The sequence below is a fragment of the Suricata suricatta genome, chromosome 3, assembly GCF_006229205.1.
Source record: "Suricata suricatta isolate VVHF042 chromosome 3, meerkat_22Aug2017_6uvM2_HiC, whole genome shotgun sequence".
Lineage (NCBI taxonomy): Eukaryota > Metazoa > Chordata > Mammalia > Carnivora > Herpestidae > Suricata > Suricata suricatta.
Window position 1 is genome coordinate 28,219,817 of NC_043702.1, and position 13,460 is coordinate 28,233,276.

The following is a 13,460-nucleotide window of genomic DNA, read 5'->3' on the forward strand; positions in this document are numbered from 1 at the left end:
GTGTGTGTATAGCCAAAAGACACATTAATTCAGTGGAGTGAAATTGTAATAATAATGTACTACATTTTAACCATACAACTTCCCAATGGAAAAAAACATGACAATTACTATTTTCCAAATTCTTCTAAATTTTTATTATTACTAGGTAATTTTAAAAGCAAGTGCTAAGCATTTTAGCCATGATTTGGGCTTTGTTTTTTCATACCTGGAAAATCAATAATGATGACTCTTTGTTCAGTATGTACAAGGCCACTCATCAGTTTATATTTGATAACAGTGGACTGTCATGAAATATCAGTAGCCTGTATAAAACTTATTATTACCAACCACATCTTCAAGAGGAAGCAAAACAACAACAAAAATCTCTAAGTGAAAAAACAAAAACTGTATCCATAATCACCGTCATATAAAGAAAAGCTCATAAAAGAGAGGATGATTTAACCTGTAACTAAGTTTCTGATGGCTGGTGGTCTAATTTTTTCACAGAAAATACATTGAGCAAAACATTATCTAAAATGTGCAATTTTCAGTATAATTACTCATTAAGTTATCTCGTAAATTACCATGTAATCTATATGCTGTGGAATTAATTCTCAGTTACATAGCATTCACCATGTAATTACGAAACAGTCCCCATCATTACAGCTTTCTAATCTATTATGAAAAAGACTAGAAACATAATTTCAGTGACAAAGCTCCTATACATTTATCAATACATAGGAGCTATACGATTGTTGTTGATTATAATTACATGATTCTTATTTAGTAACTGTCATGATACTAATGGTCAAATAGACCCTTAGAAAAACACATCCAGCTTCAAATTTTGGTGTAATAGAACTTTTAATTCAAAAGAAATACAAATAAGCATAATTAGCCAATATTTTGAAATCTAATGCTTCCCCTTACATTTTTTGTTTATAAAAATGGTTCAAATAATGTTATATAAGCCATGTGAGGAAAAGTCTGCTGTGCTTTTAATAGAAAAAATGCACTCTAATTTTTGTAAGAACATGCTCTGAAAATGAAGCTAATATAATATACTCAATCAGCGTTCATAGGACACTGGAATCAGTTGACATCACTAATGGGAAAAGCTGAATAAAAAGCAATATGCTTATAAGACTCAAATCACAGGAGGAGTTTGGTTTGTTCTTTTTGTTTCTAAGAGGAAGTTTTCCAAATCTAAACTGCTTTAGATATACTCAGATACTATGTGATTTTGGGTACACAATTTAACTGGGTAAAGTGACCTTGTCTGTGGTTCAATGCCACACTCACATTCACTGCTCTCTTTCTTCTTCTTTTCAACCACTGCAATTCAGATAGAAAGGGCCACTGGTCACTGCTTTCCATACCTGTGAAAAGAAAAGGAATACCAAGATTTATACTTGAATGCAGTTCAAAGAGAGTATGTTTTAAAATATTATGTGAAGGTGCCAAAACTAAGGCAGGAAGAAAGGAAACATTTGAACAGAGCAACTACTAGCAATTAAATTGAATCATAAATCAAAAAATTCCTCAAAAATAAAAGTCGGCTTCACAGATGAATTCTATCACTTAAAGAAGACTTAATACCTATTCTTCTCAAACTATTTCAAAAAATAGGAAAGGAAGGTAAACTCCCAAATTCATTCTATGAGGACAGTATCACCCTGATACCAAAACTAGATAAAGACACCACAAAAAAAGAGAACTACAGGTCAATATCCCTGATGAATGTAGATACAAAAAGCCTAAAAAAATATTAGCAAACTGAATCCAACAATACATTTAAAAAAAAAATCATACACCACTTTCAAGTGGGATTTCTTTCCAGGATGCCAGTACTGTTCAGTATTCACAACACAATCAACATGATACATTACATTAATAAGAGAAAGGGTAAAAAACATATGATCATTTTAATAGATGCAGAAAAAGCATTTGACAAACTACAACACCCATCCATGATAAAAACCCTTTGCAAAGTAGGTCTAGAAGGAAAATATGCCAACATAATAAAGGCCATAAATGAAAAACCCACACAAAACATCATATTCAATGATGGAAAACAGAGCTTTTCTCCTAAGGTCAGGAACAAAGATATCCACTCTCACCACTTTTATTGAACATAGTACTGGAAGTCCTAGCCACAGCAATTAGAAAACATACAGAAATAAAAGGCATTCATAATGGGAAGAAAATAGTAAAACTGTCACTATTTGCACATGTGATGCTATATATAGAAAACCCTAACGACTCCACCAAAAACCTCATAAATGAATTCAGTAAAGTTGCAGGATACACAATCAATGTACAGGAATCTGTTGCATTTGTATATACTAATAATGAAATAGAATAAAGTAAAATTAAAAAAACAATCTTATTTACAATTGCATCAAGAACAGTAAAATATCTAGGAATAAACTCAATCAAAATGATGAAAGACTTGTAGTCTGAAAACTATAAAACACTGATGAAAGAAATTCAAGATGATGCAAAGAAATGGAAAGACATTCCATGTTCATGGGTTGGAAGAACAAATATTGTTAAAATGTCTACACTACACAAAGTAATCTACAGATTTAAGGCAATCCCTATCAAAATACCAGAGGATTTTTCACAGAAATAGAAACAACCAATCTATTTATATGGAATCACAAAAGACCCAAAATAGCCAAAGCAATATTGAAAAACAAAACTCCAGGTATCACAATTCCAGACTTCAAGTTATATTACAAAGTGGCAGTAATTAAAACAGTATGGTACTGACACAAAAACAGACATGTAGATCAATGGAACAGAATAGAAAACCCAGCAATAAACCTACAATTATACAGTAAATTAATCTTCAACCAAGAAGGAATGAATATACAATGGAAGAATGACAGTCTTTTCAACAACAGCTACATGTTGGAAGAATGAAACCAGACCATCGTCTTTTGCCACACACAAAAAAATAAACTCAAAATGGATTAAAGACCTAAATATGAAACCTGAAACAATAAAAATCCTTGAAGAGAACACAGGTAGTAATGTCTTTGACATCAGCCATAGTAACATTTTTCTAGCTATGTCTCCTGAGACATGGGAAACAAAAGCAAAAATAAACTATTGGGACTACATCTAAATAAAATGTTTCTGCACAACAAAGGAAACAATCAACAAAACTGAAAGGCAACTTACTGAATGGGAGAAGATATTTGCAAATGAAATCCAATAAAGGGTTAATATCCAAAATATATAAAGAACTGATACAACTGAACACCCAAAAAACAAATAATCCAATTAAAAATGGGCAGAAGATATGAACAGACATTTCTCCAAAGATGGCCATCCAGACACATGAAAATATACTCAATATCACTCATCACCAAGGAAATACAAACCAAAACTACAATGAGATACCACTCCACACTTGTCAGAATGGCTAAAAATCAGTAACACAAGAAACAAGTGTTGGCAAGGATGTGGAGAAAAAGGCACCCTCCTGCACTATTGGTGGGAATGCAAACTGGTGCAGCCACTGTGGAAAACAATATGAAGGTTCCTCAAAAAGTTAAAAACAGAACTACCCTAAAATCCAGCAATAGCACATAGGTTTTTCCCCAAAACTACAAAATCATTAATACAAAAGGATACATGCACCCCTATGCTTACTGCAGCATTATTTACAATAGCCAAACAATGAAAACAGCCCAAGTGTCCATCAATAGATGAATGGATGAAGAAGATGTGGTGTATATATATATACATATATATATATATATACACAATAGAATATTCCTCATCCTCAAAAAAGAATGAAATCTTGCCATTTGCAACAACATGGATGGAGCTAGAGAGTATAATGCTAAGCAAAATAATTCAGTCAGAGAAAGACAAATACCATATGATTTCACACATGAGTGGAATTTAAGAAACAAATGACCAAAGGAAAGAAAAAGAGAAAAAGAGACTAACAAGAAACTCTTAACTATAAAGAACAAACTGATGGTTACCAGAGGGGAGGTGCAGGGGGCGGGGGTTGGAATGAGTGAAATAGGTTATGGAGATTAAACAGTATACTTATCATGATGAAAAAATAAAATAAAATAAAAACACCATGTGAAGGAATAGCAACATTGATAGCACACATCATCTCAAAATCAAAATAAACTAAGGTGAAAAAAGTATGACAATCATTAAACATTTTACATTCTCATGGTCCCAAATCTAACTCCATTTATAGTTCACAAATTAATCATTTATAATGCAAATATCATTTTCTTCCAAACACCATCCAAAATGAAATGAACTGTTCAAGACTAATGCATTAGAATATGCATATTTGACCTACAACCACCTGACCTTCAATATCTGAAAATGTAAGAGAATTTCCCTGTGCTCAGTTCATTTTAGAATTAAAAATAATGTATGGCATAAGATTTTGCATACAGTATTAAAGACTTGTGGCATTAATGCACAGAAGTAACATCACATACCTCAATATTCCAAAAGAAGCTTTTGTCAACGTCTGGGTGCTTAAGATGCCTCAGGACCAGAGCATAAGAGAGAGGCCATACAAACTGGCTAAAGAGTGATAAACTGCCGAGGAAATACAGGGATGCACCTCATTGCAGATCACCATTCAATTTAGCCACACTCTCTGGTTCCTAATAGAGCTTTACTCCTGGGCTTCATATTTCGGTGTTTTCATCAGTAATTACTCTATGCCTCAGTACACGCCAGCCACAGTTACCACCTCTGCCCACCCACAAGGCTCACTCCTGAGCAACTCCACCTCCCGCCAAGCATGCGTATACACCAAGCTCCTCCATGTCACGGCTCCTATTACTTCATATAAAATGGCTATCTTAATGAGCACTTACTGAGATTCTTCATTTGCTTAGAATATTGTCCTGCCAAGGTTTTCTGGATTATATGTGGTCGACCTGTGCTTTTCTGAAACAAAAACAATCGTAGGCAATTAAAAAGCAAGATGTGATCAAGCTTCTTTGGAATAGTGTTAGAACTTTCTTCAATATCTTTCCTAAAATGGGAGCATTTGTATGCTAATATTTTAGCTATCAAATGTGAAAAGTATGTCTTATTGAAACTTTAATTTTAAATAAAATAGAGCACCATCCAACTGCTCCAGTGTAGATAAAAGCATAGTTTTATTAGCTTTTAAACTTTAGCTTTCTTCAAAGCCATGAATAGGAAATTCACAAAAAAGAAACACAAATGCTCAACGAATATATAAAAAATAATGAATACTTTAATACTCCTTTAAAATGCAAATTAAAAAAAGACATACGAATTTTTGCCGTCAAGTTGGCAAAGGTTTTAAAATTATGATAACCATAGTTAATTATGGTTGCAAGTTAAAAAACACTCTCATACTCTGCTGATAGGAATAAATTGGGAGCATAGTTCAAAGAGAAATTTAGCAATGTTTATCAATGACCTTGAAAATATTCATATCCTTTGCCTTAGTAACTACACTTTTAAAAGCATCTTATTACTATCAGCTTCCATTACTGAGTACATAGTATATACCAGACACTGTTAATGTAAACAGTACCTGATAAATTCCTCACAAGAGATCTAGATAATGCATATCTTACCTTTATTTTACAAATCAAAATATTGCTGCTCAGAAAGATAAATCATTGAGCTAAAATTATATTACAGAATAATGATCTAATTTATTTTAAAAATATATGAGAACATATCATTGAAAAACTGGAGGAATGTATACTGAAAGGTGAAGAGAAATTCTTTCTTTAGGACAGGATAATGGATAATTATCATGTAGTTAGGTATTGGCTTATTTTCTTTCCAGATTCCTACCTTGTATTAGTTTTAATCAGAAAAATAGTTCTAAAAAGAGTGCTCTTAATAGATGACATAAAAGATTCACAATAGTTAAGAGTTTTGCTACTCATTACTTGAGAGATAACATGAATTCTCTCTCATATTACTTGACTTACTGTAAGGCATACTAAAACCTATAATAATAAACTAAACATCAAAAAATCTAAATTCCAGATCAGTAGATTCTTAATTCTGGTAACAGGTGAAATGACATCTAGAGCAATGAAACGCACAATTGGATCAGCAGTGCAATTTAAAAAACTGACTGATTTAAAAGTTTCACGTGAAGACGAGGACAGATTGTTAATTGAACAGAAGGCAGGCAGTAAGGAGGAAGGTAAAAGAGAAAAGGCATGAAGCATGTAACAATCAGCCCCTGAGGAATGATTACGGGTATAACAATGTAAAACCAATATTTAAATCCTATGAAAATAACAAAATGTTTATAAATCTTTTCAGCAGTTTATTAAACATAGTTACATAGATTTATTAATTCATCAAACCAGCAAAACTGACCACTTAAAGATGCACCAAAAAATTATACATTTTTAAAACTTCTGAGGCTTAGGGAGTTATTATTTTGGGTTTTTTGTTTTGTTCCTTGGGTTTTTTTTTAGGGTAATAGGACCATTAATCAATGCAAGAAATCAAAGCCAATTTTTTGCTGACTGAGTCAAATAAACTTCCTGTATACAAGTTATTTACCTACCACCAGAGTAGGGGGAAAATGTTTTACTTAGTCAAAATGTATTTATTGGGGTGGGGTGGGGCAAAAGTGTCTTTGTTATCCAGTAATTTTTATATTTGTTAGTTGAAAAATGATAAGGTTTAAAGACCAGTGCTCTAACCCCTGAGCTATTTTTTGCATGGACCTCAAGTATACTGTAGTATAGAGGTGGAATTTAAGGAAAGGCATTAAGCAGGCTGTGTTGTAGCTTATGGGCAAGTAATAAATTGTATCATTTATCTTGAATGTATCATAGATAAGCTGCTATATAGCGATTGCCACTTCAGATAGCTGTGAAATTAGGTGATTAACTAGTTGTTACTTAACCTTCTAATTTCTGTATAAGTCTAATTACATGAAATAGAAGTGGGGGTTCTGATTTTTTGCTTTGCTTATCCATTTGGAGTGTCATTGTAACTACTTGTATTGTAAATGATGGAAAATAATTGCATATATTAAAAAAATAGTGTTATATTCTAAAAAAATAAAAAATAAAGTTACAAAAAAATGATAAGGTTTAAGCAATCACGTTTAAACATTTAAAGTTTAATGGCATTTCTGTCTCAAATGTGAAATTTACAAGATATTTATATATACATCACCATGACAAAGAAAATAAGTGTTTGACCATGATTATCAGCAGTCTAAATGACTAGTACCTGTTTCAAAACTTATTTTACCTACATGTGAAATCTCTAAAGATAAAAAAATATTCTCGGCTCCCCGTCAAATGATTGCAATATTCTGACTCAATCACTCTCAAAATATGATTTCCCATCAGCAGCTCTTTTTACCGAGAGGACTTCCCTTACTGCCCCCTCTCAGTGCCTTCATCCCCTACCATTTTCCCCTTGGTCCACCTCTCTCCAACCAGCTGGGCTCCGCAAAGTTTCTACAACACACTGGAAACAATCCGGCCTCAGGGCCTGGGCATTTGCTGTTCTCCTGGAATGTTCTTCCAGTCCCCTAATTTCTTGAAAGTCCTCCTTCAAAACTGCTGTCTCATTTTGCTCCTCTCTAGATAGTTAATATGAAGGTTTAATTCTACCTTCTTGGCTTCATTCTTTTTTCTCCTTAGCATGTGCCACTGTCTAACATCCAGTACGTAATGATGACGTAATGACGTACTCACCCGGTGTAGTCCTGTCTGCCCCTGTAGACTATAAGGTCCATGAGCTGAGGCTCTGTCTGTCTTGTTCACTAAAATAGTGCCCAGCATGTAGTAAGCCCTCTTTACAATACCTACCAAATCCAGATCAAATTTCAGATTTGCTTACATTCTGTTAGTGAGCAAAACTCTTAGAGTATATGATTTCTTTTTTCCCCAATCTTATTAAGATAAAATGGACATATAATATTGTATAAGTTTAAGCTGTACAATATAATGATCTGCTATATGTATATATTGCAAAATAACCTCCACAATAAGTGCAGTTAACATCCATCACGTCATCATTACAATTTTTTTCTTGTAATGAGGACTTTTAAGATCTAATGTCTTAGGAACTTCCAAATATACAAGTGTACTGTAGTCACCAAGCTATACACTATATCTCAGAATTCATTTATCTTCTAACTGGAAGTTTGTACCTTTTGACCACTTTCACCTGTTTCCCCTACTGGCTTCTGGTAACCACGAGTCTGTTCTCTGTTTCTGAGTTCAGTATTTTTAGATTCCATATATAAGCAAGATCTGTCTTTCTCTGTCCGACTTATTTCACTTCGCATAATGCCCTCATGGTTCCCTATCTAGGTTGCTGGCCTATGTATGACTCTAGGCAACATTCTTCCCCTACCTCTAAAGAAAACTAAATACTATCTAACACAATCATAAAAATTTGTTCAACTCCAAATTTCCCCACTGATGATTCTTAGACTCATAAAAGTTAAGTATATGCTTATACAATTATCTAAAGAAGCAGTGAGAATAAAAGTGTGAATAAAAAGTGAGAATAAAAGGGAATGAAGTTATTCAGTACAAAACCAAATGTCCTCTCTGCTCTACAGACCGGAAAGAACTGTCTTCACTTCCAAAAACCTAGATTTGTTGCCTCTTATCATCCCTTACTGGTATGTGGCCTGTTTGATGAGAAAAACAACTTTTGTTTTCCTGAGCTGTTGCCTAGGCATTTTACAGCACGATAACCCTGCTCACACACCCAGAGTCTGGACATGTAGATAAGAACTTGAGTTTAGGATTCCCACTCTCAGTTTCCGCTTTGCTCCTCCCAGGGCATTTTTAAAAATAACCACTTAGAATTAAGCCTGCTAAAAGTTAGGGACCTGTACTCCAACGACCTCATACGTAATAGGTGCTTGCTACCCTGCTCTCTATCTCCTGCTTGCTGCTGACCTGGGATGGAGGACTGCCCTTCCTCTGGCTTACTGACCCTCCAACCTGGATTCCGGGATTTGTATGTAATAAATCCTATGACTTTACTTCCCCTGCATGACTGTATTGAAAGAGCACTGTCAATCCAAATAACCATGGGTTTCATTTTCCTGATGTGGGATCTTGGATGCTAAGGGAGCCACCTGCTGAGCCCAGGTAGGTGACTGGTGTTCCCTCAGTCAGCAGGTCATAATCTGCATATTCTAAATTCGATACACCAGCAACAGCTCCTTAACATACCTGGGATGTGCAGTTTAAACTTTAAAACTCATGGTGTCCTTCTCTGTTTGAAATAATGTATTACATGTAAGTGCACACTGACATCCACATTAGATTCTTTATGGTTCAAAGGCAAAGATGCCAATAGAATAAAACACCAGAAGGAAACAAAGGCCACAGACTTACTTCATCATGAATCAGCTCCAGTGGTTCTATCATATATACAAAGGTATTATCTTCAAACATACCACTACAAGGCGAGAAACCACACAAGGAGAAAATTAACAAATAGAGCAAACGGCAAGAAACGGCAAATGAGCTTCATATGGCATCTTTAAAAATAAAGAGTATATCCGAACAAATGTCTTTTTATACTGCCCCCAATCTAATTTATATATTTGTATGGAATCCCACTGTGGTCTCAGCAATGTACTAGACGACAGATAGGCTACAAGAAGTATTAAAGTATATACCACAAGCATACATGCTACAAATGTTATAATTAATTTTTGAAACAAAATGGACAGATCAGATGATTAATCTGGAACAAGACTATTCATATATTTCCAGTATGTCAAATTATAATTCCAAGACAATGTACAACTAGTACAAATTTCTTATTACACAAATCCAATATCATCTATGAGAAAATAGGTACTTTGTGTATTAGAATAATCTAAAACCATTTGATTGTGGGACGCCTAGGTGACTAGGTAAGTGAAGTGTCCAACTCTCGATTTAAGCTCAGGTCACAATCTCACAGTTCATGGGATCGAGCCCTGCGTCAGGATTCTCTCTGCTTGGGATTCTGTTTGGGATCTGCCTGCAGGATGCCACTGCTTGGGATTCTCTCTCCCTCTCTCTTTGCACCTTTCTCTCCTTCAAAATAAATAAATATACATTTTTTTTAAAACTTAAAAAAAAAACAAAAAATAAAACCATCTGATTCTGAAGAGGCAAACAGAAGTATATTTATGTCTGCAAATTGGGAATTTCCAGTAAGCAGTATGACTCTGCGTTGCATTTAATTTTGAGAAAGAGCAAGATAAAAATTTCAAGATCCTTTTTCATCACATGGTCAAAACTAGATCCTTAAGTCAAGTGTTACTATTTGCATCCAAAAGGTGCTTAAAGAGGTTTTTCTAGAAACTGCCTTGAAGTTGATGTATGAGCTCCTCTTTTGGGCCCCACATCCTCACCTGGCCAGTGCCACCTGAATGCTATGTCCTCTGGCATACACTTCTGGGTGACCTTCCTGGACTAGGTTTGGTCACCCCATAAGTCCCCGACACTCCCCTTCACGGTTCCAATTACCAAAGTGGCAATTAAATGTTAATCTGAGTAATCACTTGTTTAATCTCTGCATCTCCTGCAAACTTGAAATGTTACAAGAACATAGGGCCAGCCCAGAAGATTCACTACAACAAACATCTGTGAAAGAAAAGATGGAAACAGTGAACGGATGAAAGCAAGTTCACTGTCCCACCGAGAACCCCACGTACTGAAGTCCGTTGCAGGTCGAGAGCGCGGCTCTGGAGTCCTCCACACCTCGGATGCTCCCGTGGTAGTAACAGTGCTCCCCACCCTGCAAAGCAGAAGGGTGAATTACTAACAAGGCTTTCTGTGTCATCATTCACTCTTGGAGAAGCTTCTATAAACCAAAAGAATGGCAAGGACGGTCCTAGGAACTGCTCTTGGTTGATATGAAATCTCAAAGGGCACTATGCCATTTTTCAGCTTTTCTATAATGATGTTGTGTTATTAAATTTAATGAAGGGGAAAAAACCATAACAGGAATAAGACACCAATGTAACTGGTACAACTTACACACCTTCCCCAAACATGGGCAGGAGTAGACACGTACCAGATGTTGTAATGGAATAAGGTTTTCTATCAAACTGAGGATAGACCCCAAAGGTATTGCTAATAACTGTGTTTGATGGAAAACTACATAATACCTTATTATTTGCTTTCCTAACTTTTAGAATTAGTTTAAAAAAATTAGAAGGATTATACGAACTTAACTTTCAAATTCAAGCAGCAACTACATGGCCTATTTCTGAAAACAGAGCAGTTAATTTCTCCCTCTCTCCCCACCTCCATGGCAACCATTTTTAACTCTTTTGTCTATTTCTTCTACTGTTTACCTATGTATTTCTGAATGGAATATTTATACTGCTACCTCCTGGTTTATTTCACTTTAGAAATTAGCTTCCTAATGTAGAATCTGGAAAACCTCTCTTGCCCCCAGTACATGCCAACACACATCACCAGTTTTTGGTTAGATTGGTTTTTAGTGTTTAGATTATGACTCTGCAAAATATTGTTCACAACTGTGCCACTACAATTACATTTTCTTTCTTGCTCCATTTTTAATTTTTTTGAGATTTTTTTTCTTGCTTTGTTTCTTTGTTTGCTTATTTTCCCATGTATTGAGCACTTCCATCTTTCTCAGTGTCTGTAATATCTATAACTCCTCTCCAACGGCTAGATATATCAGTAATTTATCACACCCATTTTACTCCCAGAGACACCTGCTTGCCTCCCTTCAACTTCCGGCCAGGGCTGATACAGAGCCACCAACCAGAAGTTCTTTGTAGGGTGATCCTGGGAACTCCTCTGCCTCCCTTCTTCTTCTTCTTCTTCTTCATTTTTTTAATGTTTTATTTATTTTTGAGAAAGAGAGAGACAGTGTGAGCAGGGGAGGGTCAGAGAGAGAGGGAGACAGAATCTGAAGCAGGCTCTAGTTTCTGAGCTAGCTGTCAGCACACAGCCCGACACAGAGCTCAAACCCATGAACCATGAGATCATGACCTGAGCCGAAGTCGGTCTGCTTAACCAACTGAGCCACCCAGGTGCCCATCCTCTGCCTCCCTTTTATATAGAATCCTAGACCCCATGTCTTCTCCATCCATGGTCTCACCCTCTCTTTTTTTGAAGGTATACATCTTCTGGTACCTTCTTGAAAAAGTGATCATGGAAGACAGATTTGGTGAGAACTTGCACTTATAAAATTTTCTTTTTTCTTATCTTCACCTTAGATCAATCATTTGGATGGGTAGAGAATTCTAGATTGGAAATTATTTTCTCTTAGCATTACAACAGCATTATCCACAGCTTTTAATGTTGCTGCTGAGAATTGGATGTTATTCTAATGTTATTTTTTTATATAAAATACAATGTTACTGCTGAGAATGGGATGTTATTCTAATGTTAGATGTTTTTTATAAAATATAATTTTCCTCTTCCAAGAGAAATTGAGGGAATTTTACTTATCCCCATTTTTATGAAATCTCATGATGTGCTTTGGAGAGGGTCTTTGCTTTTTCACTGTGCTGGGCACTCTGTCAAACCTTTTAACCAAGAAAATGCAGGTGAACCTGAGTGGCTCAGTCAGTTAAGCATCTGACTCTTGGTTTCTGCTCAGGTAATGATCTCATGGTTCATGGATTTGAGCCCCATGTCAGGCTCTGTACTGGCAACAGGAAGCGTGGATGGGATACTCTCTCTCTCTCTCTCTCTCTCTCTCTCTCTCTCTCTCTCTCTCTCTTTGTCATTCACTTAAAACAAATAACGAACACTTAAAAAAAATTTTAAAGGAACTGCATGAACTTCAGTTCAAGGAAACTTTTAGTATTTCTCTGATAATTCCCTCCTTTTTCTCTATAAATGGCATTCTTCTACTAGAGTAAAGAAGTGATGTCTGCCTGGCTATGTGGCATAAGAAGTAGATCAGGGCTGTACGTGCCCTTCACATAGGCTTTCAGTCAACTCTTCTGTTTTCATGTGTCTTCAATTCCTGTACCTTCAATTGGTTTGCTGCTTCTTGCTTTTCCCCTACTAGAACAGGAGAAGCTCAGACCCAACAGTTACCCTCATCCAACTATCTCCTAAAATTTTATGGAAACTTCTTATCTGCAGTCTTTTCTTCTCTTGTCTTTGTTCTTGTGGGCTTATATCCTTTTTTATTCTTTAACTATTATTTGAGTAGGTTATTGAGAGGGAAAAGAGATAAATATAAGCATTAAATCCACATGATTTAACCAGAAGCTTCCTATCTGTTTTCTTAAATAGAATGTACTGAACACACTTTGACTTTTTCTCGATGATTTACAGTTATTTTGATCACGGCTCAATATACTGGACTACCATCGCTTCAGAGGCTAGTCAGTGACTATGGGTGTCTACCCATATATCAAATGACCACTTCCCAACCAACTCAGTTATTTCCTCTTAGAGACTAAAGTATGTATCTCCAATGTTGGTTGTCTAAATTTTGTA

At 35.4% G+C, this 13,460-nt stretch overlaps 1 protein-coding gene across 1 annotated transcript in view; it reads right to left on the reverse strand.

The window, feature by feature from the left end:
- LOC115287490 (disintegrin and metalloproteinase domain-containing protein 23-like) overlaps nucleotides 1-13,460 on the reverse strand; it is a 194,387-nt gene that overhangs the window by 89,638 nt on the left and 91,289 nt on the right. Inside the window, exons 4-7 of the mRNA XM_029933979.1 lie at nucleotides 10,682-10,764; nucleotides 9,366-9,429; nucleotides 4,854-4,926; nucleotides 1,282-1,358 (exon numbers count right to left, since the gene is read on the reverse strand). Coding sequence (XP_029789839.1) covers nucleotides 1,282-1,358; nucleotides 4,854-4,926; nucleotides 9,366-9,429; nucleotides 10,682-10,764 — 297 coding nt within the window. The remainder of the gene's footprint in view (nucleotides 1-1,281; nucleotides 1,359-4,853; nucleotides 4,927-9,365; nucleotides 9,430-10,681; nucleotides 10,765-13,460) is intronic.